This window comes from Phragmites australis, chromosome 12, assembly GCF_958298935.1.
Source record: "Phragmites australis chromosome 12, lpPhrAust1.1, whole genome shotgun sequence".
Taxonomy (NCBI): domain Eukaryota; kingdom Viridiplantae; phylum Streptophyta; class Magnoliopsida; order Poales; family Poaceae; genus Phragmites; species Phragmites australis.
The window spans coordinates 1,113,580-1,138,004 of NC_084932.1; the positions used below are offsets into that span (position 1 = coordinate 1,113,580).

The following is a 24,425-nucleotide window of genomic DNA, read 5'->3' on the forward strand; positions in this document are numbered from 1 at the left end:
ACAGAGAGTGCTGCTGCTTGCATGATGTATGAACCGAAATATCACAGAAATCATGTGGAACCCATAGTTTGTAATTTCTCTCAAGCTAGCTTTGCATTTGATTTGATGGCCTGGCAAGGGCAGTAGGGTCTCCAAACTCGTATGTTCTTGGATTTTGCTTAGTTTTCATGCATGTTTTATACATACTCCAGTTCTAGTAGGTCGTCTATTTCTTCTGGACTATTGGCCAAAAAGAAATGGTCTTCTCCTTTTGTCTCCTCATTTCCTTTGGGCACTTGAAGTCAGCAAAAACACTATTGGAGAAGCCGTACGGTTGGCTGAGCTGTTCACTTTGCCTTTTGCCTAGCTAGCTCGCTTGGTCAAGATCGAATTTGAACTCCGGCCGGATGGTCGCCACCGGCAGGCCGGCCGTGGCCAGCCAGATCATATAAGATGGACCGTCCATTGTTCTCTGAAGTTAACATGCTTGAGACGACGTACGTACCTGACCAATCTCGATTGTTCCATCCATGCATTGCATTGTGTGAACAGCCGTCATTCATTCAGAGCTAGCTCTGACCATTCTAGAGATTCAGTCATATGTTTCAGCGGCCAACTAGTTTCTATAATTGTACTGTAAACTACTCAACTTAAATTATATAGGTGTTGTGTCATGTGTGGTCTACTAAACGCAGACTAATTAATAAAACCAGGACGGGGGGCTGAAATCTAGATATATATTTGAAGTCCAGAGAGAAGGGCCGCGGCAAACTCAGCAGTGAAAAAAAGGAATAAAAATGCTATTCATGTTGACAATTGTAAGGGAAATAAACGGGAAAACAAATTTTAGAAGGTGTTGTAAATTGACATGATAGAAAATATATATCCTTTCAGGCGAGGGAAATGATCTGTAAAACAAAGCAAACCAATTAAGCTTGCTAATCAAAGCCAAAATAAATAATCATATGCCTCTAATGACACCTTAATTGTTTTTCGATGGCATTAGCCATAGCCCACGGTCACGTAGGAGAGATAATTAATTAGTAAAACTGAATTGATTTTTTTTTCTCATCAAATAAAATCAAACCGAGTGAAGACCGAGGACTTCCTTGCAAGCTAAGCTTGGCTGGGCTCTTCCTCTTCCAAAGGAAGATCGATCAGGTCCCATAGACCTATAAAACTTGGCTTCCTCCTCTCTGTCCCCTTTCTATTGATTCCCCCATCGATCTCATCTCCCCTTTCTTGTGCTCACAAGCTTCCCCTTGATAGCTTAGCTTAGCTTCTCTCTCTACCTTTCCTTTGAGCTAGCTCCTTGTTTCTCTCCTGTTCATAGAACTCAAGCTCTTCGATCTGCAGTGCAGTCCATAGTGTTTGTACGTAAGAGAGAGAGAGAGAGAGAGAGAGAGAGAGAGAGAGAGAGAGAGAGAGAGAGAGAGAGAGAGAGAGATAGATCATGGTGGATCATGGTGTGAAATCAGCTGAGCAAGGCGACTTGTTCCTGCCTCCCGGGTTCAGGTTCCATCCCACAGATGAGGAGGTCATCACAAGCTACCTCCTGCACAAGTTCTTGAACCCTAGCTTCGCCCCGCGGGCCGTCGGGGAGGTGGACCTCAACAAGTGCGAGCCATGGGATCTCCCAAGTAAGCTAGTCACATGCATGCATATCCCTTTTAATTTGTTCTTGAGTTGCACCACATAATATATATGTAGTATTTTTGCAGAAAGCTAGCTTCCTTTCAATTAAATTGACTTGCACGGCTTAATTAAGCTTGATCTCTTCTCCTTGTGAAATGAATGAACAATTCAACAGGCAAGGCGAAGATGGGGGAGAAGGAGTGGTACTTCTTCTGCCACAAGGACATGAAATACCCGACGGGCATGCGCGCCAACCGCGCCACCAAGGAGGGCTATTGGAAGGCCACCGGCAAGGACAGGGAGATATTCAAGCCTGCAGCCTCATCTTCTGCTCGCGAGCTGGTAGGGATGAAGAAGACGCTCGTGTTCTACACGGGAAGGGCTCCTAGGGGCGCCAAGACCAACTGGGTCATGCACGAGTACCGCCTCGACGGCAAATCCAGACACGACAAAGCAATCGTACGCTTCAATCCCAAGGTATATATATCTGCACACAACTTGATCAACAGTAAATCCCAAGGTTGTGTTGATAATTAATCTGCATCAATTCAAATTTCAAAGTGTGACCGACTTGGATTTTTTGGAATTGTTCTGGATGCATGTTAGGATGAATGGGTCGTGTGCAAGGTGTTCCACAAGAAAGGGGAGGCCAAGAACGCCGCCGCCGTGGAGTACTCTGCCGGAACGCCCAACGTCAGCTCGGTGTCGGTGGACGGCGGCGAGGGCGACGACTTTCTTGACTCCCTGATCGATCCCAGCTTGTACTTCAACTCCGCCGCCGGCAGTTTGACCAGCACGACGACCATCAACGCCGCGGCGCCGTACAACGCGGACTACCCCATTTCCGCCGCCGCGGGAACTACGACCACGAGTAGCTTCGTCGACCTGCCTAACTACAGCTTCAAGGACACAATAACAAGTAGCAACCTGCACCAGGTGCCCGTTCCCAATTCATCAACAGCTCCAAGAAGCAGCAGTAGCAGTTACAGCTCCTCGTGGAACATGCTTCACGCAGAGCACGCAATGGGAATCTACAACCTGCATCATCAGCAGGCAATGATGGTGAAAGCTCTAGGAGGGGCCATTGCTCCAAATTCTGCTGGTCTGTCCAAGTGTTTACAGAGCTCGTCGGCGACTGGAGTTTTGCAGCAGAATAGCTCTAGGGAGCTATGATCATCCTCATGACAGTTATATTAGTGCTACTACTAGTGCTGCTGGTACTGCAACTACTGGACCAGCTGCTAATAATTTGGGTGGTCGGCTACTGATCATGCATGGATACTTGGTTTTTGGTGACTGTTAGTTGCTTTGGTTCATTAGTTCATTGTTTGAGTATCATAATTGTTTTTTTTCAGGTGTTATAGAAAAAACAATGTTTGTTTGTGAGAATTTGTTGCTTGCTGGTGCTGATTTTGTCGAGGCACACAGTTTTGGAACTTGCTATATATAATTCCAAATCTATTTGTTGAGTTGCGTATGTACGTAGTTCTCTTTATATAGTTTGCATAGGAAAAATAGTTCTCTTTATTTAACCAAATACTTGGCCTTCATCTTTATATATGTGTACTGTTCAAAATTTGAATGTTAATTAGGTGCATATATATTATATGAAAGAGACCTGAATTTGTCAATAGCAATTGAAGATGGAAAGACCAAATAGACAGGAAATATAGTCTCAAACCAGATAACGCTCTGGCCAGATCGATAACGACGTTGTAATCTTGGCGCACAAGTCAGGATATATATCGGAATGACCTTGATGTTGATGTACAGCTTGGTGCTGTCAGAGATGGGCACCGGCCGGTTCATCAGAAAATCACGTGTAGCCAGGTCGGTATAGCATCTTGGACGGCGCATGCAGATGCAGTCCACATGCATGCTGAGGGTCACGCTCCATCGATCAACTGCTTAATTAGTTAATTAGCTTTACAGAAATGGAGTAACCGCCACAGAAAGCGCGTAGCTAGCTAGGTGGCGGATACATGCCAGCGTACGTTCAGCATGGATTGATTCATCGTAACTACTCTACTCTGAAGACTGAGGTAGATCTGAACTATTATATTCATGTGAGTTCAGCTGATTATTTGTCAGTTCTCGTCTTCTGGCTACCCTTGACTGCCTGTCTGTGCTGAAATTAACTTAATTTGCTCATTTCCAATCATTTTCTTTGGTAGAGATAGTGTGCATATATAAATGTGTTTCCACGGAAGCAAATCGTGAGAGATCGACAAACTGAAAAACCATGAGGAATCATGTGAAAATTAATTGCACAATATCATTCATCTTATATATCAGACCAGAACTCCTTTGCCTCAGAAACCAGCAATTCCCAGATAAGAAATCTTATTTCCAGCTCCTCTAGTTAGTACTAATCACGCCTGAATAAAGACACCTAATATAAAATATCAGCCCAGAAGTACTGATACCGCTTGAATAAAGAGACCTAATAAAATTTTGAGAGCTGTTGTTACCTGTGATGGCCAGTAAAGCAGTAACTGAAAGTTTTCAAACATGGCGTCCAGCTTTGCATATATATGCTTGTTTGAAAAATGCAAGCTGGTGAAAGATCAACAGGAACCTCCTAGCTTTTGCCTGCACTTGGGCATCTTTCCTGCATCAAAAACCGGTGAATTTGTTTTCACGTGACAGTATGCCACGTAAGGACCACGCACGCAAGCTTTATTGCATCCCCGGCCCTCATCTTGTATCGTAAGAAACTAAGAACAGAATCCTTAATCATCTTATTCTAGGGAAAACACATTCGAGAAGCCCGTTTCCAAAAGAAGAAGAAGAAAACATTCAAGAAGAATTGCAGCCAGTATAAGCTTAGCGCAATTAAGGCCCCCTTCTAGATAGCTTGGACTTATACATAAGCTTAAATTCATCAGTACGTACGTAGTGCATGACCTTTAATGTTTAGCATCACATCTGAGATCGCCAATGGATTTTCTTTACTCCCAAGTGATGGCTATGCAATGCGTACCTTCAATTTTCAGAAGAATTATATGTGTCTGTCCATTATTTTCTTCCGTGATCTTTCTTACAAGTCATGTTTTGCAGGCTACACTTGTGGCATGGTTCCTCAGAACCTAACATGCACTTGTCTGGCGACCTACGTATGGCCAACATGTCGTCGTCACCACCGACAATAGGGAAAATCTAGTGCATGCAAGTTGCCTTGAACAAATTAAATTTGGTTTCATCTATGTCGTCATTTTCAAACCAGTATATATATATATATATATATATATATATATATATATATATATATATATATATATATATATATATATATGGCGTGTGCTAGCTGAGTATTTGTACTCTCTTACGTATTGATTATTGAACAAGCTGGTAAACAAAAGAGCAAGAAAAAGTCGGTGCACAAAAAGAAGCAAAAGTGGTAACAAAAAGAGCAAGGAAAGAAAGGTGGACTTTTTCGTGCTTCGTTTCAGTGCTCCATGTGGTACAGCTGATGTATGCTAAATCATTGGCAGAGTATGCCTGTGAGGCTGTGATCGTCTCATCCTTACCTCGACATCTTTTGCAATGGTAAGATTTCATTTACGCTCGAATTTTCTAGCTCATGAGCATGACTGCACCTCTAGTTAAGTAATTTCCCTACTTTCTAATCAATCATAACTGCAAATGGTTATATATGATCCTTCAGTTTTCTACAGGATACAATTAAGAAAACATAGTAGTAAAATTTGTTGCATTTTCCTTCATTAACGAGGTACAAGACATGAGCATTTTATATACGCAGGGGCCACAAATTTCCAGGTACTTGGGTTCTAACTTCCAAGCCAAGACAGACCAGCATAAAGGACAAATTGACCCAAGAGAAAGACTGGAGTCGAGTCGATTACCTATTTTTAGAAGCAGACTGTCCCGCTCCAATATCAGTCAAGTGATTACTTGCACAATAAGGTTACCCTGACAATAACCTCACACAGTAAAAGCAAGAAAATGACGAATGCTTCCAAAGTGGCTTTGTGTTCCAATCGGCCAAGTTACTGACTGAAATGATATACTACCTGTTGATTCATTAACAAGGAAATGACATTCAGGTGGGGACCGCACACAATCCTGAACAGTGAAGAGCCAGAAGACATCTTGACCTGACATAAGGCAATCTCTAGCTGATACTCTAAAAATTCGTCCTCTATAATACTATTACAGCATTATCTAAACACTATTACAATACTCTCTACTTTTTTCCATCTCCAGTAACTACTCTATTTCTTATCTTCCATTACTCTTCCTTTTCTTCAAGATCCACAGTCATCTTCTGCGAACAGTGATAGAGATAGGTAAGAAAAGCGACAAATATGCGAACGACATCCAGAATCTACAACACTGTTTGGACACTGTAGCACGTGAAAAAGACTCCGCTGGAGCTGTTTGTAGGCACAGGAGTCCGCATCGGACACTATAACGCTGGGAAAAAGGCTCCGCTAAAGACGGCCTAAGGCCAGCTCCAGCAGATACTCTAAAAATTCATCAACTATAATACTATTACAGCATCTCCTAACACTATTACAGTATCCCTTATTTTTTCATCTTCAACAGCTACCTTATTTCCTAACTTACATTACTCTTCTCTTCTCTCTAGACCCATAGTCATACACTGTGAACATGCTCTATTCGATTGGCAAATTTGCCGTTCTTCTGACGCTACAGTGACTCACCCTCATCACTGTAGCACCAGAAACGGCTGCTGCTGTAGAGACGATGCGGCCTCTCGATCGGCAAATCCAACGCTCACAGTGGTTTACCAGTTGGATAGAAGAGCCGCTAGAGTTGGCCTAAGGACCAAAGAGATTATCAGCCTGTGCATTTCACATACAGAGAAACAATGCATTGCAATCCCAGACCATAGATGTTGACAACAGATACTGTACTCCAACATTTTACAGTTTCAGTTGAGGCACAAAATGTAACTAGATGTGACACTTGTTTATTGAAGTAACATCTGATGAAGCAAATACAAGATTTCATTTTATTCCATGAACAGTGACTTCTCTTTGGCTACCTGAGTTCCAGGTTATTCACAGAAAAAGAAAAAAAAAACTGGAAGCAATGCTAGGTCTGGTACAACACAAGCCTTGCACATGTACGCGTTTGCAAAAGCTCAGCTGGAGCTCCGTAGGAAAGAGAAGTAATATTACACCAAAAATTGATCACATTGTAAATACTAGCTGGCCCAGTAAAATACACTTTTGAATAGGAAACTAACTATATCCACAGTGCAGACAAGCAAACATCGACCGTTCATACTCATGCCGCATCAAGCTCCCATATCTGATTTGCGTTAAAGTAAGATCAAGATTCCTGGGGAGCTTCAAACCTCGAGGGAGTATCAATTCCCATCATACACATGAGCCCTGATATCAAGATGATAAGAAGCACTATTCCCTGCATATAGTAGACAAGAGTGAGAAAATAATGCAAGGATACAAGGTACATTGATATACAAACAATCATTTTACAGGTGAGCCCACATTTCAGAATAGAGCTAACTGATAGTGAAACAGAGTACAAGTAACAACTTACAACAAAAGTTCCTTCCAGAAGAGTTGACTTGACTAGGCACTCTCCATCACATTTGCCCAGGCCAGGTTTAGTAGTATTGGTGCCCAGGCCAGGTTTAGTAGTATTGGTCTTCTCTGCAAGATACCTGCCTAAGGGAAGGCTGGAAAGGTTCTCCAGTAAACCAGATGGTTGAGAAGCATAAAGAATGGTAAATTTAGCCCCAGAATTCTTCAGCATGGCAACAAGATCGGAAAGCAACTCTCCTGCAGTAACATAGTAGAAAATTAGCTTTTAGCTGTATAGTTGAAAGTGAAAGAACAATGCTAGTGTGCTTAACCTAACCTTCTGATTTCGCAGGGCCTAAATCCTCAAAACCACCACCACAGAAGACAATTAGATCAGTCTGTCCACTTGGGTTGTTTCCCATCCGTGACATCACCAAGTCCTGCAACATATAAACTGTCAACATATGGAACAAATACAAAATAGAAGTAGAACTAAAAGAATATACTTACATGGATAGAATCCATGCTGCGATGTTTCTTCAGATCTCGATCACTTACAGTACACGTGTCTGTGTAGGTGATATGCTTTCCTTCAAAACCACTGTTACAATTCTCAGCAAATCCGGAGAGCAATGAGTTCTCCAATTTCTCATCATCTGACGTGGCAACATAAGGGAATGCCATGGAAAACTCTGAACTTGTGAAGGAGAGCTGGTAGAAACATAGCAATTATAAGCAATTGAAAACTAAATGCTTCAGTTACACAATAACTGAAAGTTAAAAAAATGAGCACTTGTGACTACCTTCAATGTGTCTGCTAAAGCTTGATCGACTTGCTTATCTTTAGATATGTCTGACGATTGTAGCTAAAGGAAAGAATATAAATCATCGGTCAGTGACAGCTGAAGCAATGAGAAAAGAGATAGTATCTTCAACATTAAATACTATCTTAGTAATAACTTCACAAAATATATAAGGTGGTGGAAAATTTGCTAGTTTCATGCCTTCTTGGAATTGATCAGTACTATTTTATCAGAAATATGAAGAAAAAGGACTTTTAACTTCTGTGAAAGGACTGCTCCAATAAAAAATGCATTTGATTCAAACAATAAATACCCAAACAGATAATTTTGTACCAGCGAAAAAAAGGTGAGTACAAAAAAAGTACCTTCGAGCCAAGAAAAACAACAGCAACATCAACATTCTTATGAGCATCCTCCCTTGAACACTAACAATAAAATCACAACAATAGAAATTGATTAAACTCGTGTCAATGGAACAATTGGTATTTAAATAAAGTTGCATGAGACCTTAAGTTTCACTTTCACCAATGGGAATATGGGATGGGAACTCACCACAAAGTTTGACCAGCCACCTTCCTGAAGAACAGATTTAGCTAAACTCTTTGGAGAGATTGTCTGATAGTGGACTAATTCCTTGGCCTCATCGGAACGGAATCTGGAGGATAAAGGTATATGAAATGTAGTCCAAATTCTAAACCAGTGAAGAGTATTGGACAAGTATTGCATCCATCATCTACATCAGAAACCAGGTCCAACATGTAACCTAGGCAGCGAGTGTTGGGGGGTGCTTTAAGATGCATTACTGCACGGATGTAAAATTCTCTGATTAAAAATTCTGTATTGCTTAGGGACCAGTCATTGTTTTGTTCAATTGAACTCATGGCTTCAAGTTCCATCGCAATTAGAGGCCATATGTGGTCCATAAAATGTAAGAGCCAAAAGCAACCCCAGTTTCATAGTTCAGCTACCAAAATAAGGGCGTTAAATATTCTCGGGCACAAACTATGATATCCCACAATGTCCACTATGCAACATCAAATGCTCATTTAGAGGGAGGGGACATGCATACAGGTGATACAGGCCGTTGAACTGTAGTTCTTCAATACATAAGCGAACTGATGACAACAACACAGTCTCAGCCCTGTTGCTCCATCCTAACTAGCAGGTTTATAACGATATATCACTCTATGTGGACAAAAAGTGCTGGGAGCTAAATTGCATGGGTTTCATCCAGAACTGTCATCAACCCTCCAGTCTTAGCCAAAGCATGCTGAAGTTACATCCAACAAACCTACTCCACCCTTTGCTATCTGAATCCTAATTTGACAAACTAAATAATACATTTTGCAACTTGTGATGAAATGATGTTTTGGCATGTAAGTCCTCAATCAGGTGATCAGCATACGTAGTAACTAACAGCCCACAAAAGATGGAACACCCCAACCAGGTCATGCAGGTTTTGAGATCCCTAAATGAGGCAATTTGCCAATATCCGTATGGTAATATGGACCTAGTAGACTGGATTTGTTGCAGCTATCAAGGCTATGTGCTTAAATTGGTCCAGTATTGAAAAGGATCAAAACCATGAAAGGTATATGAACTTTCAATTTTTCACAAGCACAATCGAACTTATGTAGTTATGTTTGCCCTAGGTCTAAAATCTTAACTTTGGTTTTTCAACAGTATACTGGATGAACATGCATTTAAAAAAAAAATGTGACTGGTCTGATATAACGTGACGATGCACAAATCAATCTTCACTAATCCATTAGTTCTCCCAATAGGATGTGCTCTGCCTCGTCTATAACATAGAAGCTGACAGCAAAAGTCAGCCCTTCAATACACGAGCTAATTTACCCATTGCTTGAACCATCGTCTACCTATTTCACAATGCAGCAACGAAAACAAACTACTTGCAAACTATTTATTTTAGGAAAAAGGAAAAGGGAACGGAAAATACTTGGGCCTCATGAGCCATGAGATTACTTGGTACACTAATTTACAATGGTTTATACTCTCTCAGTGGAGCAGCACTTCCAAAATCTCTCAACATTAACAGAACGCATCATATCTAGGACGAGATCTCAAGCCAGAAACAACAACGAGAAGCGCAAGTTACCAACCCGTAGTTCTTGGGCGCCCAGAGGAAGGCTGGCGCCATCACCGGCGCCGCCGACGCCAACCTCGCTGCGACCAACATCACCGCCAGCGCCGCCCATGCCGCCGCCATCTGATCGAACCGAACCGAATCCGGTCAATCGCCAAAAAACATCCCAAAAAATCGAGGAAAACTGACGACAAAAATCGATCTGGGCTCTAGAGCACGGAGATCTCGGAAAAATCTTACCTTTTCGGCGGAGCAGGGATTCCCGATTGGGGATTTTTGCTGCGTGGCTCGCTCCTCTGGCTCGGTTTCTCTTGGTCGCCGAGGCCGTGATCTGAACCGGTACCGCTACGCTAATTCTGGAGGCCAAGGGGCCCAACATGTCGTTAGTTGCTACCACGCTTACTCCAGAGAAACTGACGTGTGGGCCCGACCTACATCAGAAGCTATCTTATGTGTCCGAGTACGTGTTACCGCATAGAACACAACTCAATCTCGAGAGGTTGTAAATGTACATAAACACGTGTTTTGTATCTGTTATGGAAATCCCCTGCCATGGTAGGTTAGGGTGCATTTGAGAGCAAGAAACTTTCGGTTTCTGATTAGAATTGGTAAATTTCTTGCTAAACGGTGTTTTTTTTTTCCACGTGATTCGAATCCGAAACGGAAGAAATGTTTTCTCCTTTTCACCCTGCGAAAGAGAAACAGATAAAAAAGTGGTTATTCCCGTTTTTGAATCACTCACTTCTCAATTATAACTATCATTCTCTCTCGGAAATCATAATTCATCCTACTAGTCAAATAATTACACAAATTAATTCTGATTTACCATAAAAACATTTCTAACAAGAAACTAGAATCAAAACGTTTTTGAGAAAATTCAAAACCCTAACAAACATAAACTTACTGTCTGGCTATTTGTCGTGCTAGGGTCATGGATCACCAAGCCATTGATCCAAGTGCAAGTAGTCAAGTAGGACATAAAATAGCCAATAATAATGGCCCGCAATGCAGAAATATGGTGATCTATGAGTCAGGTATCGAAAGTAAACATTGAGTGAGTATGGCGTGGTCGACGGTATCGAAAGTAAATATTGAGTGAGTATGGCGTGGTCGACGACAACAGGTGACAATGTACGACGGTGGGGGTCTTGAAGGGTGGTAAAATTGTCCATGGCGACAATAGAAACAGCAAGAAGAGAGGGACCAGAGAGCTGATATGGGGGTTGGGCCGAGTTGGAGGCAACGTTGGGGCAGATGACAGACGGGAATGATTATTTTTATATTTTTTTGAGTTTAAATTTAAATAAATAGATTCCCGGCGAAAAGATTTGCAAAAGTAGACGCCCACCGCCCTCTCAGAGGGCTGCAGCCCTCTGAGAGGGCGGGTACGAGTGCTAACCGCCCCTTGAGAGGGCAGTAGGCCTTCCCGCCTGGGCCCCACATCTTACCGCCCCCTGAGGGGGCGGGTAGAGGTCCTTACCGCCCTCTCAGGGGGCGGTAAGGGCTCCTCTCGCCCACCGCCTCGCGCTGGCCCCCTGCGCCCTGGAGTCTATAAAAACCCCGAAAAATGGAGAAAAAACCATAAAATTCGGAAAAAAAGAAAAGTTGAGAAGAGAGAGGAGAAGAGAGGAGAGGAAAGGGGAGGAAGAGAGATCGGCGAAGCCCTGCTGCATTTGGGCTGCGGATTTGGAAAAAAATTTCAGGTCAATCTTTTTATCCTTTTTATTGTTGTTAATTAGTGCAGTAGTAGTATATGACATAGATTTTAGATATTTAGATCTAGGGTTTAGAAAATTATAAAATTTAGTTAGAAAATTGCACGATAATAGTTGAATATAGAATATTATTTTTAGTATATTATTTTCAATTTGTTACCAGTAGTATATTATTTTTAGTATATTATTTTCAGTATGTTGTTTGTAGTATATAGTTTGTAGTATATTACTTGTACATGCGGACGTATGAGTCAACAGTAGATGATAATTTGCGAACCTAGGGTAGCATTTAAAAACTATTTTATCCGATAATCAGAAATATAGTTTGTTGTCTTAACATGTGTTATGTTTGCGGGTGTTTTCAGGAATGACAGATAAATTAATTTTTCAGATATATTATGGTGATGGTGAAATTATGTACGGTCCTAACGGTGTAGATCTCTCTGGATTTCGCCATGTTATGAAGGGGCTTAGTAAGGCTAATGAGAGGACTATTGTGGGGTGTGCAAATGGCTCATGCGGTTTTTCCAACTGGATCCGCAGCAATATGAGCAGAAGTTGAAAGGTGTTCTGAGTCGTGCTAGTCATGGATACTTTGGTGAGCTTGTTCCCATCGAAGCCACATCAACTTAGAGGCAATATGTAGATATATGCTGTGAACGTGGCATGCCGCTTGTTTTATTAGCTGCGGCGTACCTGAAAGATTAAAATGAAGTGAACTCTGCAGAAGCAGTAGCAGGACCAAGTGAGGCAATGGAAGATGAGTCAGAGGCGGCTAATGTAGGGTCCAGAGAGGAGGTTGGTGATGTTTCAGACCTGCAGCCGATGGGTGTAGCTGATGAAGGGGAGCACATCCCTAGCATCATTGAAGATATGGATTTGGAGGATGAAGAGTTGGAGGAAGGCCTTGTCGATGGGGATTCTTCTGATGAGGAGGGTAATGCTGCAGTTCCTGCAGAGTGGCGGGATCAAAAATTTTCGAAGTTGGTGGTTAGCGAGGCTGACCAGACACCGTGGCCATACCATGAGAATGAGGTGTCACAGGGTGCTATGTACCCTACAAAAGAGGCAGTTATTGATGCTGTGAAATTCTAGTCGCTGTCTCTTCGTAGGCAATTCAAGGTTGTTAAATCAAGTAAAAGAGAGTACGATATGAAGTGCTTGGTTCCTTAGTGCCCTTGGCGGGTGCACGCATTTAGAGGGAAATGGGCAGACTACTGGCAATGCTCAATAGTTAAGGAACATAATTGTCATATTGAGGAAATAGAGTTCGCCCACCGGAACCTGTCTTCTGCTTTCATTGCAAATGTTATGTACGGAGAGATTGTGGACAACCTAAGGTATGAGCCACGATCAATAATCCGTGCTATTGAGCAAAGGTTCCAGTACACAATAAATTATGCGAAGGCATGGAGGGCGAAACAAAAGGCTATTGAGATTAGGTTCGGTACATATGAAGATTCGTATCGCAATCTACCTCGTCAAAGCCACAATTTGTGCAAGAAATCCAGGCAGCTACTATGATATCAAGCATTACCCCTCTACTGATGTGGAGTACAGCGGAAAAAGAGTGTTGCAGCGTGCTTTCTTTGCATTCAGTGCAACTATCAAAGCATTTAGATATTGCCGACCCATCATATGCCTAGATGGAACATTCCTAACTGAGAAGTACAAAGGGCAGATATTGTCTGCAATAGGGGTCGACGGTAACAACCAAGTCCTGCCACTAGGGTTTGCGTTCGTGGAGAGTGAGAATGGGGACAGCTGGTATTGGTTCCTAGAGCGGGTGAAGCACGCAATTGTTCTTGACCGACCAGATATGTGTCTCATTCATGATAGACATGCAGGATTGTTGCAGGCTTTGCTGGATATGCAACACGGTAGCGTGCGATGGGGTGTACCAGTACAGTGGCCAGATCTCAAAAGCAGGTGGTGCATGCGCCATATGGGTGCGAACTTCTACAAACAGTTTAAAAACAAAAAGTTAATGAAGCTCTTCAAGAAGTTGTGCAGTCAGAACCAGCAACGTAAGTTCAATGTATTATGGGCAAGACTTGATGAACTGACTCTTAAACAAACTGCGGAGGGCGCACCTAACCGTGAGGAACCAATAGCTCTCGGTCGGCTCCCAACCGATACTCCGCAGATTGTAAGGAGATCGGGCTCATCTATTAGGAGCTTTTCACAGTGGATACGCAATGAACCGAATGAAAAATGGGCTCTGTTGTACGACAGTGGTGATGCCAGGTATGGAGTAATGACTACAAACCTTGCAGAGGTTTATAACTGGGTCATGCGAGGAATGAGGTCCCTACCACTAGTTGGAATTGTAGAAGGCATTTTGCATGGCACCTGCAAGTACTTCATTGATCGGTTTGCAGCTGCTAAGGTTGTAATGGAGGACAATCGTATGCTTTATGGCCGGATGCTATGTGAGTACATGGAGAAGGTAAATAGGAAGGCCCACATGCATCGCGCAAATCAAGAGGGCACAGCAGAGCACATGTTCAATGTCCTGTGTCGGGATAAGGGTCGGAGGGGGGGTAGACGTGAGCGGCATGTTCAAGAGTGTGTGCTAAGGAGTGGGACATGCATATGCAGTTGTCAGAAGCCACAATTACTCCACAAACCTTGTACACACGTCATAGCTGCGTGCGCGGAGCACCATATGCTTCCAAGGCAATATGTGTCACAATATTTAATGAAAGATCAAGTACTGAACACCTAGAACCAGGAGCTGTATGGTTACGGCATTGTTGACACTTTTACAAGTAACCCAGGGCCTTCAAGAATATATGTGCCTGATTTAGGAAAGATGAAGAACGCACCGGGCCGAAGACAATCTCGGCGGATTCGTAACGACATGGATGAATCCGAGGCTAGCCCTAGGATTAAGCGATGCAGTCAGTGCAATGAAGTAGGTCACACTTACAAATATTGTCCCAAAAGTGCAGGCGGTGATGCACCTGTTGTCTAGGTCAGCTAGTTTTGTACCATTTTAATATGTGTTAATTTTGCATATGGTTAATTTGCATTCGAAGTATGTTGTTCTTGTATTTATTTCTCAATGTATTAATGTACATGTCTTTCAAATGCAGAGATGGCTCAGCCTTCGACCCCGGAGCTTTTGGACCCTGCCGTGGACAAGAAGCTTCGTGATGTGCTCATATGTATTAAGACACGTTCACTTTGTATGGTCGACTTAGCATTTCGTAAATGCATTTCATATTCAGACATGTTCAATGAACAAGTGACCACAGCACTAAACTTTAACCATGACTTGACAATACATGCCTCCTGCCGCAGGCTTTAAACAAGATGTGACAACACTACCCAGCTTTTTCAAATCAGTAAATGACAACACGGGTACCAATAAACGTGGAATCTCTGACCATGGGCAACGACAAAACTGTCACATTCTTCAAGATGAAATCCGATGCTCCTCCCGCCAGCTACGCCCATACCCTAATTCCTTTCTTTAAGAGCGAATCCAATGCTCCTGCCTCCCCCAACTATAAATAGTCAAACCTCCTTACGGAGAAGCATCGCTCATTTTTCTCATATCTCTCAAGTGCAATATCTTCCTCAGCTCCATCGAGCCCACCAAATAAACATTGGGGGACTACCGTACCTGAAGGTCTCGAACCACCAATGTGCTTCTGTGGTGACCTTTGTAAGCTCCGCGAGTCGCAGGACATCTCATACACCTATGGACTACGCTTCTTCATGTGTGCCAACTACGAGTATGACAAGCCTCGCAATGCAACAACTGGTTATCGATCGGTACGGTAACAGATGTCCGCCTCATCTCTTTCGATTACGCACCCTCTTTTACTAACCGCTCATCTTGTTCCATTTGTTCAGTCCCCTCCACCGCTCTGTGATTTTATTCAGTGGCTCGACAATGAGCAAAATGACTCACAGAAGCTGTGGGTCGACATGAACATGACGTGGAGAAGGGAAGCGTACGCACGTCGGGAGTACGAGCAACAGCAAGAGGAACTTCGTCTCAAGCGGGAGGAAGAAGAGCGCATGAGGAAGGCGGCTCACGACCGTTCCGTGGCTCAGGCTCGAGAGGCTGAGAGGGAAAGGAAGCGGGAGAGAGCCTGCCGTGCTAAGGCGGCAGGTCCCGATGCCATCCGAAAGAGAAAGTATCCTAGATGCACGCAATAGAGAGTACCTAATGTAACCCGACATACTTTCCTTCCCTAAGGCATGTTATGATTAGGATCGGCGCACTAATAAGGTCTTAGTGCGAACCGTACATGCCACATTTGTTTCCTCATCGTGTCGTCGCGGTTACAGTGTATTGTAATGTTTTCACAATGTGTTCAATACTATGTTTGTCCTCGTTCGCACTCTATACCCACGTAAAATGCTGCAACTACTAATTACTAATTTTTTCCTCCCGTTATTACATACCCTACTCCAAATTTAATTTCTTAATTTCCTTACACCTCTTTTTTTTCTTCAATTACAAAAATAATACATTTTTATAGGATAAAATAAAAAAAATTAATTTTACATGAAAAAAGCCCTCTAACCGCCCCCTCAGAAGGCGGCAAGAGGGCTAACCGCCCTTGCCGCCCTCTGAGGGGGCGGTTAGGCCTACCGCCCTCTGAGGGGGCGATTAGCACCCGTACCCGCCCTCCCAGAGCGCTGCAGCCTTCTAAGAGGGCGTTGGACGCCTACTTTTGCAAATCTTTTCGCCAAGAATCTATTTATTTAAATTTAAACTAAAAAAATATAAAAATAAAAAAACTCAACGATTGGCTACGAGCTCCGGACCAGGATTGTGCACAGCACAAACAAACAAGGCTAGCTACAGCAACCTCAACTCTATCTCCAACTAATGATATGATCCACAAGAGAAATCGAAAGCAACATGGAAGGAACGGAAGGCCTCTCGAGCCCTTCTTCTCCATTTCCTCCATTGCCCAGCTCCTGACCTGATCTGATGGAAGCAGCAGCGGCCACTACCTCCTCCCTGCTACTCTTCTCCAGCCCCAGGAGGTCCCGGAGCTTTCCTTCCCCCTCGTTGCTTGGGCCTCCTCCTCCTTGCAAGAGCTGCTCCATCTCCATCTCCTCAGCGAAGCAGCAGCACCTGATTTGCCTCGCCGTAGCAAGGCTAGACGGAACCAAGAGTGGCAGAAGCAGCATCCTGAGGTGCTCTTCTAGTGTCACTGACGGCCCATCAACCGCTGTTTCTTCAGAAAGATGGCTTCTTGAGCCTGCAGGTTTGCTACAGCCTACTCCAACTTTATTTTCCCGAAAGCTCTGGAACTATGTGGCGCTTAACTGAGTTCATGCCAGCTGCAATTTATCGCTAGCTACAATTCGTAGATATTCTTCTCGTATCCATTGTTAAAAAATCCTTCCATCAGATTATTGTTCAACAGCATTGTTTGTAGCACTGCAGTTTGCATCCCCATTGTGGTAAGTACTCAGCTAGAATTCTAGTTGGAAAAAATGTGCCTTGTTGCAAAACAGAACTCAGCAGCATTCTGGTTCTTGGATTATCAATTTTCAGGTGACGGCGATTGGCGTCATATCGGCTACAAAGTTACACGCCCCGGCGCGTTTGAGATAGCCTCCGTATGTACTGTCAATATCATCATCATCATCCTCTTTGTGCAGTGTGAACAGCTAACATTAGCAGCTTAGCAGCCACAACAAATGCACACTTCAACCGCAAAATGTTACACTGCTCGACTTGACAAAAAAGAATTGTGGTGTCCACACTGTCCAGGATTCGGTGACCGTTGGCCGGGTTGCAGACAAGGCTGACATCGTCCTCCCTGTTGCAACAGGTCACTCTTGCAAATCCAATCACTTGTGTTACGAAACTGATGATAATCTTATCAGGCATTTCGTGGGCGCATAATCTGATGCAGTTTCTGGCGCGCATGCTCGGCTGGAGAAGAAGGACGGGAGTCTGGTGGTGACGGACCTCGACAGCACCAACGGCACCTACATCAACGAGCGGCGGCTTGTCCCTGGCTTCGCCGTGCCCGTCGACCCCGGCAGCCTACTCATCTTTGGTGACATCCACTTGGCCATGTTTCGTGTCAGGAAGACGATAGTTGAGGTGCCCAGCGAGGAGGCCGAGGGAGACGAACAAGAAAACAAGGAGCTAGTGTCTACTGCAGTTGAAGATACTACAAGTTAGTTAGCAAAAGCTCTGTTGCTATGCGTCGTCTCTCAGGATCCAGGTGTGCGACAGAGTGCAAGCCATCTGTATTCTGTAACCAGGAGAAAAGCCGCAAATTAAAGCAACAGCTACGGATGTAATAAAAATGTATACGGTGGTTATCAGTTTCACCTGGAAATGCAGCACCAACTACAAGTTGCGAAGGCATCACAGCATCAATAAGCACACTGCATTATAGAGTGAAAAAAACCCACAGAAGGTAACAACGATGTATCATAAATGATGAAATAAGAATGTGGGATCATATATATGAAAAACGCCGTTTGTTCTGTAAGAAATGTGTTGAATCTGACAGCACAGGGCTGAGTACTTGAGAGTTGAGATACAACCAAATGGTCCACGGAACATAACAGGGCAATTCAACAAATTCCATCATGGTAAGAAACAGCCAAGAAAATATACAACAACTTGCTTGAGTAAAAGCAAGATGAAAGTAGTAAGTAGTAATGCAACTTCATGCAAATGTCGATGCTGGGAGTCACCTTTTGACTTGCATTCTCACAGCGTATACATCAATAGCAAGGATATTTCTCAACATAGTTGCTACTGCGTAATAAAGAACAGAACCCATAATATCTTATAGCACTCGTCAGTCATCAATCTGAATCAGGTCCAACATACTACTTTCCTCCTTTTTAATCGGTCCGCCTTTCTTCTGGTAGTGGAACGACTGAATGAGCCCAACTGTACTACAGATATTCGTGGCAATTCATGTATATGATTTGACCAAGCAATGTAGTTCGCAAAATAGCACCAAGTAGATGATCCATCTTGCTGTGCACCTCCCCAAGTAAAAATTAATCAAGACAAATCCGCCTGATCTACCTGAAATACAGGTTCAATTCAGACTACATATACATGGATTCTTCATAATTAAGTAGTACAAAATACAATGATGTAACAATGCAATTGATGTAATCAGGAAAACAAAAGCAGAAAGTTGAAACTGGGAAATCACCTTAAAGATGTTTTTTTGCCGCCCACCAGTTGACGCTGCCGTTATGCGTGCTTGACACCAATGGCGCCGGAGGCACGAGCAGGGCATGTACCTTGATGAATATTTATCACGTCACATCCTCAGCACTAATCAATCCCACCGCATACCTATAAGGAGTGAACTTGAATTGATTTCAGGTATGTACATGCCAAGTTGCCACCAGCCAGAGCACGGGGAAGCAAAAGAAGAAGGTCGTGTGTGTATTCACATGCCTAGAGCACAACTGAAGAGTGAACATACATACACAAACCACGAATTAGGGCCAAATAGTTTCCATTCTATGTATGTTCATTCTGTGAAATGTACAGATCAATTTCAACTGAGCATTTTGTCATGACAATCTATTTCACAACCACAATTTCATAATATCAAGCACCTAGAAAAAGATTCAGAAGACCACATGTTGGTGAACTGAAATATAAGATAGTGAAATACAAACAAGCTAGGAGTTGCCATATATGGTTCCATTGTCATTATATCTAATAACAGAACAGTTTATGATTTACTATACGGGGAAAATTCTCGACACACTGTAAGTCAATTTCATCTGGTGAGCTTTGCAAAATCACAAACTAATTGTCATCACAGTATCAGACACTTGTTCAGGTAATTGATCTGCGAAGCTGAGGAAGAGTAACATCACAATATGACTCATATAACCGGTGCCAAAAAATAACCTCGGCGCACAACAAACTTGGTTGTCGGTGTGCATGAAGGAAGGCTTGCCCTCTCCGGCAGCAAGTGGAGGTCCACGCCATGGCAGGAGTGCGGTGGGGATGGGATGGGGCGCAGCAGTGCGGTGGGGAGGATGTGATGAGGCGCGGCGGTGCGGGATTGTAGATGGAGCGCCACCAGGTCAGGCCCCTCCCTCATCCTCATTTATCGAATCCAAAGTTGAGGGATGTGGGAGATGAGGTGCCAGTCCTCCCCCATTCCTCTCTCGCAGCGTCTCTTCAGATCAGGGCAGCCATAGATGCTCAAGAATTGCAGAGCGGTGAGGCCTTTTATCGACTCCGGCAAGGATTTGATGCCAGGGCAGTGAAAGATGTGAAGCTTTCCAAGGCAGGTGAGGCGGCACATGGACTGGGGAAGGCAAGTCACGCCCGGCAAACGGCCAATCCTGAATACGCGTAGAGAGCGGAGCTCACCCAGCCATTCTGGCAACTGATCAAGTGCTTCGCAGTTGCTTATTTCGAGCTCCTGCAGTGACGTGAGGTGACACATTGACTGGGGAAGGCTGCTCAGGCTACGGCAGTCCCCAATGCTCACCTCTCGCAAAGACCGGAGTTGGCCCATTGACTGGGGAAGGCTGCTCAGGCTTTGGCAGACATAGATAATTATCTTTTGCAGAGACGGGAGTTCCCCTAGCCACTCGGGCAGCATGTAAAGATTAGAGCATCCATTAATCCACAGAGTTCGGAGGCACGTGAGGCTCCGCATGCTCTCTGGCAACTCTGTTAGGCCATCTTCGCAGTCAATCTCCAACGACTCAAGTGCCGTCATGTGTCGCAGCAGCTCCCACCCATGCTCAGATCCTAATCCAGGCGATGCTGATGATAGCTTAAGCTTCTTCAGGTGGCTAAAACTTATATAGGTTGGAAAAGTGGAGGAAGAAGAGGACCCTTGGCCTTGGTCTAGCGACTCCATCAGCTGCTCATTGCTCCTCTTCAACGACAAGCGCTCCAGCGAAGACGGGAAGCACGGCTTCACCATCAATTTGGAACATCCCTCAATACTGAGATCAGATAAGTAAGTACCAATTTGCAATTGTCCCTCCTCGTCGTCACCCAAGGTCCTCACTGTTACCATCCACACCTCTCTCAAATTAGGCAAATCCCACATAACTAACTTCACCAGCGAAGTAAATAGACCCCCGCTTATCCTTTCAAGAGCATGCATGGAACGAAGTTCAAACTCCTCCAAACAAAGCAACTCCACAAGACCCTCCAAATGCTTCAAGTTTGGGAAACCTGATAGCCTCATCGTGGTTAAACATGTGAATTGAGGAACTCGCTGCACTCCACCACCAACTTGCTTTAGCATCCACTGTGCGTATCGTCCACCTGCATACCCACCAATGTGTAGCTCTTTAATCGCTGATGGTGGTTCCAGACCATCAAGTATAGTCTGCTCCATTTCAGTATTCACCTCCTCCCAGTCATTTCTCCACCAATTTAACTCCAGCCTCTGAATGTATGTCTTTAGTTTCAGGTGTGCCTTGTGTGCATCATCCGAGTCCATCATGTGTGCAATACATGTGATAGTTAGTTCCTCGCCGATCCCAGCTACATTTGCAAGCTCTGAGATTTGTGCAAATTTTTCGCCCTTGCCAACAACAAATAATCCCAACTTTTGTAGTCGACTGAGTTGACGGATGCCTACCGGCATGCCTCTCAAATTTTTGCATCCTTTTAGGTTCAAAACTTGAAGCTTCTCCAAGTTGCCGATGCCTTCAGGCAACTCTACCAGCTCACGACATTCATGAAGGTCCAGACACTCCAGGTTTCTCACTGCTGTGATACTTGATGGTAGCCTCTCAATTTTGGTCCGACCTAGTCTTAACAGTCTTAGCTCTTCATTTTTGCCGACAGAGTTTGGCAACACTGTAAGCTTCACGCAATTCGAAAGAACAATGTTTGAAATCATTTGACAATCACCAATAGAATCTGGTAAACACTTCAGCTCGCAACAAAATGATAGGTTCAGAACTCTTAACTTCTGCAGCTTACCAATGGATTTAGGCAACTCGAGAAGATCAGAAAATGTTACGTGAAGAGCTTGCAGGCTCCAAATATCTGAAATGGCTTCAGGGAGTGCTTCACATCTCAGTTCTGAAATCTTAAGATATTTCAGATATTTTACCTGAAATAAGGCAGGGGGAACTTCTGCTTCAAAGAAAGATTCGATGGTGATACTGCGCAAATGTCTTGCATCCTTCAATGAGTTGCCAAATATTCTACCACCACCCTTACCAAAATATATAGCACGTGCTTTTTTAAAAGGATTTTTGGTTGGAAGATTTCTTGCCTGTTCAGTTAAAGAAAAGTATCTGTAGCTCTTTGCGGAACTGGTTTCCTCCGCTGGCACAAAAATGTCCGTGATTGACTGAGCGAGATCATGAACCAAATCATGCATCCTGCATATCACTCTCCCATCATATTCATTCACATCTTGTAAAAAAAACACCTGCACAAGAGAATTAAAGTACTTGTGGCCAGTATACTCCAAGTAATCAACACCAACCACCGGAGTGATCATATCATGAGCAATCCATTGGTCAATCAATTGTTCTTTATCAATCCTGTGACCTTTAGGAAACAGTGAACATATTGTTAAGCACTGCTTCAGATGAGGTGGCAAATAGAGATAGCTCAACCTCAAGCATGCAAATACTTTACGTTCTTCATCCATAACATCTAACAAATTGTTGTCTCTCATGGCCTGCCACTCTTCTATCCGTTCCTTACTACGGAGAGCAGCTGCAAGAACTTTAATTGCTAGCGGCACCCCACCACATTTTTTCACAATATCTTTTCCAACCTCTAGGAATTCAGAGTCCAAACCTTTTGCAGCCATTCCAAAGCTTTGCTCAAACACTTGCCAGCTATCAATCTCAGATAAGAATTGCAAGTTGTGTAGATCAGCAGATTCCACTGCCTCTGCAACTCTTCTACTGCGAGTAGTGATTAAAATTCTGCTTCCAGATGTACCGCTCTTCAGATGTACCATGATTTGTTCCCACTGAATTCGGTCCTCCGTCCATACATCATCCAGTACAAGTAGATATCTTTTCCCGATCAACTTATCTAATATTGTTTTGCTCATATGCTGCAAGGGACGACGTTCAGACTTTTCACCAGCTATAGCTTCAAACATTTTTTCGACAAGCTTGGCATCGTCGAGTTCTTGGGACACATGAACCCATAGTCTAACTTCAAAATGCTTCTCTATAATGTTACCATCATTGAAAATCAGTTTAGCCAAGGTAGTTTTTCCAGAGCCACCAAGCCCGATGACGGAAACGATCTTGATTGTTTGTTGGTCATTAGTCTCTACCAGTTTAGATATTATTTGGCGTTTTTCTTGTTCTCTACCGAGTACTGATGCCACATCCACTATGGGCAATGATGGCATGTTCGCAGTAGTCTCGTTCATATCACTAAAAGGATGACCAACTGGTAAGCTATTTGCTATTGCACTGAAGTCAGTTCTTTGCTTCACAATTACAGCAAATCTCCTTTTGATTGCCTCGATCTTTTTGGCCGCATTGCATTGAAATATTAATGATTTTGGTTTTGTGCACAAGTATTTGGACACAATACTACCATCACCACAAGCATCATGTTTCTCAGTCTTCAGCTGGAACTCATCGACAACATCATCAACATCATAAGAAACATCTTTCAACTGCTTAAGCCAATTCAACGACGGTCCACTCCCCATAGCTTTATCTCCTATTGTTTCCAGCCAATAGTTGATCTCCTCAACTAGATCCTGGAGCTCCTGGAGATCTTTTTTCACACCCACCATCGAGCTGTACTTTTTTATTATTAGTGGAGCTAACTTGTTGCCCACAATCTTCAATATTCCAGATACTACAGCAACGTCTACACCAGCCATCTTTTTTTAAAGTGTCTCTTGAGCCAAAATTCCTGCAAAAATAATTTGCAGTGAGCTGCTAATCCCTAAACAAAAAATAGCAAAAATAAGCTGTACTAAAATATGGGCTCTAAAAGTTGCAACTAATTCAACCCTACAGTGCTTTCATGCATGATTATTTCTTTCTTCTTTGGCTGCCTTAATGTATGACTAGTGCCAACAATAATCTGACAGAAGTGCAGGAAACAGTAGCTTGATATCTCACCTGGTTAAACAGGTGCACTGCTAGCTGCAGCCCTTTAGCCTTTTGGTTTTCGAGTTGCTGGAGTGCTTCTTTTGGTCTTTGAGTTTCTGGATTGCTTCTTGCCATAAGATGCGACATATATGTCAGGAAATCAGAGAGCAGGCCATATGAGACAAGTACATGATAGCGAACTAGTTAATGATGTGAAGATTAACATACCACAGCTTCACGGCTTCAAGCACTGAGTGAAGAATAAATAGCGATCTTGTACTGTGATTATGATTTGTGGCTTACGAGTGTTCCCTTCTTCAGTAGCTGATAATATACAGAAAAAAGGCCAACTTTTTGCTGAAAATTTGCGGCGAAAGCAGAAAGTGTACATGTCAGAGAAGAAACAAAATAAATAGGATGCTAAATTATTGCTTACAAATAGCCAAGTGAATACGTACCTGGAGCTGAGATGTACTGCTTTGCCTTATGACAATCTATGCAAAGCAGAGCTTCCGGGGTCTCCCTGGGTTGCACAATGCAGAGCTTGAGCCTGGATCTGGATATGGGAGAAAAGAGCACAAGACACGGATGGTTCACAGACTCTGGG

At 43.4% G+C, this 24,425-nt stretch overlaps 4 protein-coding genes across 11 annotated transcripts; 2 read left to right on the forward strand and 2 right to left on the reverse strand.

Moving 5' to 3' along the window:
* Window positions 1-1,179: 1,179 nt before the first annotated feature.
* LOC133887056 (NAC domain-containing protein 77-like) lies at window positions 1,180-3,083 on the forward strand. The gene is made up of 3 exons (XM_062326959.1): window positions 1,180-1,619; window positions 1,790-2,091; window positions 2,221-3,083. The coding sequence occupies exons 1-3, from the start codon at window positions 1,433-1,435 to the stop codon at window positions 2,785-2,787; spliced, it is 1,056 nt and encodes a 351-aa protein (XP_062182943.1). The 5' UTR covers window positions 1,180-1,432; the 3' UTR covers window positions 2,788-3,083.
* Window positions 3,084-6,600: 3,517 nt separating this feature from the next.
* Window positions 6,601-10,450, reverse strand: LOC133887111 (uncharacterized). Its single transcript, XM_062327031.1, has 9 exons — window positions 10,302-10,450; window positions 10,078-10,184; window positions 8,507-8,609; window positions 8,320-8,379; window positions 7,955-8,017; window positions 7,662-7,862; window positions 7,489-7,591; window positions 7,168-7,409; window positions 6,601-7,029 (listed from the first exon to the last, which is right to left on the reverse strand). Exons 2-9 carry the CDS (start codon window positions 10,182-10,184, stop codon window positions 6,937-6,939), a joined length of 972 nt encoding a protein of 323 aa, XP_062183015.1. The 5' UTR covers window positions 10,302-10,450; the 3' UTR covers window positions 6,601-6,936.
* A 6,113-nt stretch (window positions 10,451-16,563) lies between these two features.
* LOC133886592 (uncharacterized) lies at window positions 16,564-18,125 on the forward strand. The gene is made up of 4 exons (XM_062326298.1): window positions 16,564-17,013; window positions 17,307-17,371; window positions 17,526-17,586; window positions 17,671-18,125. Exons 1-4 carry the CDS (start codon window positions 16,734-16,736, stop codon window positions 17,943-17,945), a joined length of 681 nt encoding a protein of 226 aa, XP_062182282.1. The 5' UTR covers window positions 16,564-16,733; the 3' UTR covers window positions 17,946-18,125.
* A 315-nt stretch (window positions 18,126-18,440) lies between these two features.
* LOC133886589 (putative disease resistance protein RGA1) lies at window positions 18,441-24,425 on the reverse strand. 8 transcript variants are annotated; one of them, XM_062326290.1, is made up of 6 exons: window positions 24,277-24,425; window positions 24,047-24,175; window positions 23,849-23,942; window positions 22,012-23,636; window positions 18,946-21,846; window positions 18,441-18,812 (listed from the first exon to the last, which is right to left on the reverse strand). In XM_062326290.1, exons 4-5 carry the CDS (start codon window positions 23,602-23,604, stop codon window positions 19,864-19,866), a joined length of 3,576 nt encoding a protein of 1,191 aa, XP_062182274.1. In that variant the 5' UTR covers window positions 23,605-23,636; window positions 23,849-23,942; window positions 24,047-24,175; window positions 24,277-24,425; the 3' UTR covers window positions 18,441-18,812; window positions 18,946-19,863. The 8 variants fall into 8 exon arrangements, with proteins under 8 accessions (XP_062182274.1, XP_062182273.1, XP_062182271.1 ...); XM_062326289.1 differs by having other exon boundaries at window positions 18,946-21,587; window positions 21,714-23,636; XM_062326287.1 differs by having other exon boundaries at window positions 18,946-19,091; window positions 19,662-23,636.

Coding starts and splice junctions, on each gene's coding strand:
- LOC133886592 (XM_062326298.1), top strand. CDS start 16,734: ATGGAAGCAGCAGCGGCCACTACCTCCTCCCTGCTACTCTTCTCCAGC. Junction 17,014..17,306: donor ATGGCTTCTTGAGCCTGCAG/GTTTGCTACAGC, acceptor ATCAATTTTCAG/GTGACGGCGATTGGCGTCAT. Junction 17,372..17,525: donor GCGCGTTTGAGATAGCCTCC/GTATGTACTGTC, acceptor CACACTGTCCAG/GATTCGGTGACCGTTGGCCG.
- LOC133887056 (XM_062326959.1), top strand. CDS start 1,433: ATGGTGGATCATGGTGTGAAATCAGCTGAGCAAGGCGACTTGTTCCTG. Junction 1,620..1,789: donor CGAGCCATGGGATCTCCCAA/GTAAGCTAGTCA, acceptor ACAATTCAACAG/GCAAGGCGAAGATGGGGGAG. Junction 2,092..2,220: donor TCGTACGCTTCAATCCCAAG/GTATATATATCT, acceptor GATGCATGTTAG/GATGAATGGGTCGTGTGCAA.
- LOC133886589 (XM_062326284.1), bottom strand. CDS start 23,604: ATGGCTGGTGTAGACGTTGCTGTAGTATCTGGAATATTGAAGATTGTG.
- LOC133887111 (XM_062327031.1), bottom strand. CDS start 10,184: ATGGCGGCGGCATGGGCGGCGCTGGCGGTGATGTTGGTCGCAGCGAGG. Junction 8,610..10,077: donor TGGGCGCCCAAGAACTACGG/GTTGGTAACTTG, acceptor TTTATCCTCCAG/ATTCCGTTCCGATGAGGCCA. Junction 8,380..8,506: donor GTGGCTGGTCAAACTTTGTG/GTGAGTTCCCAT, acceptor TTTTATTGTTAG/TGTTCAAGGGAGGATGCTCA.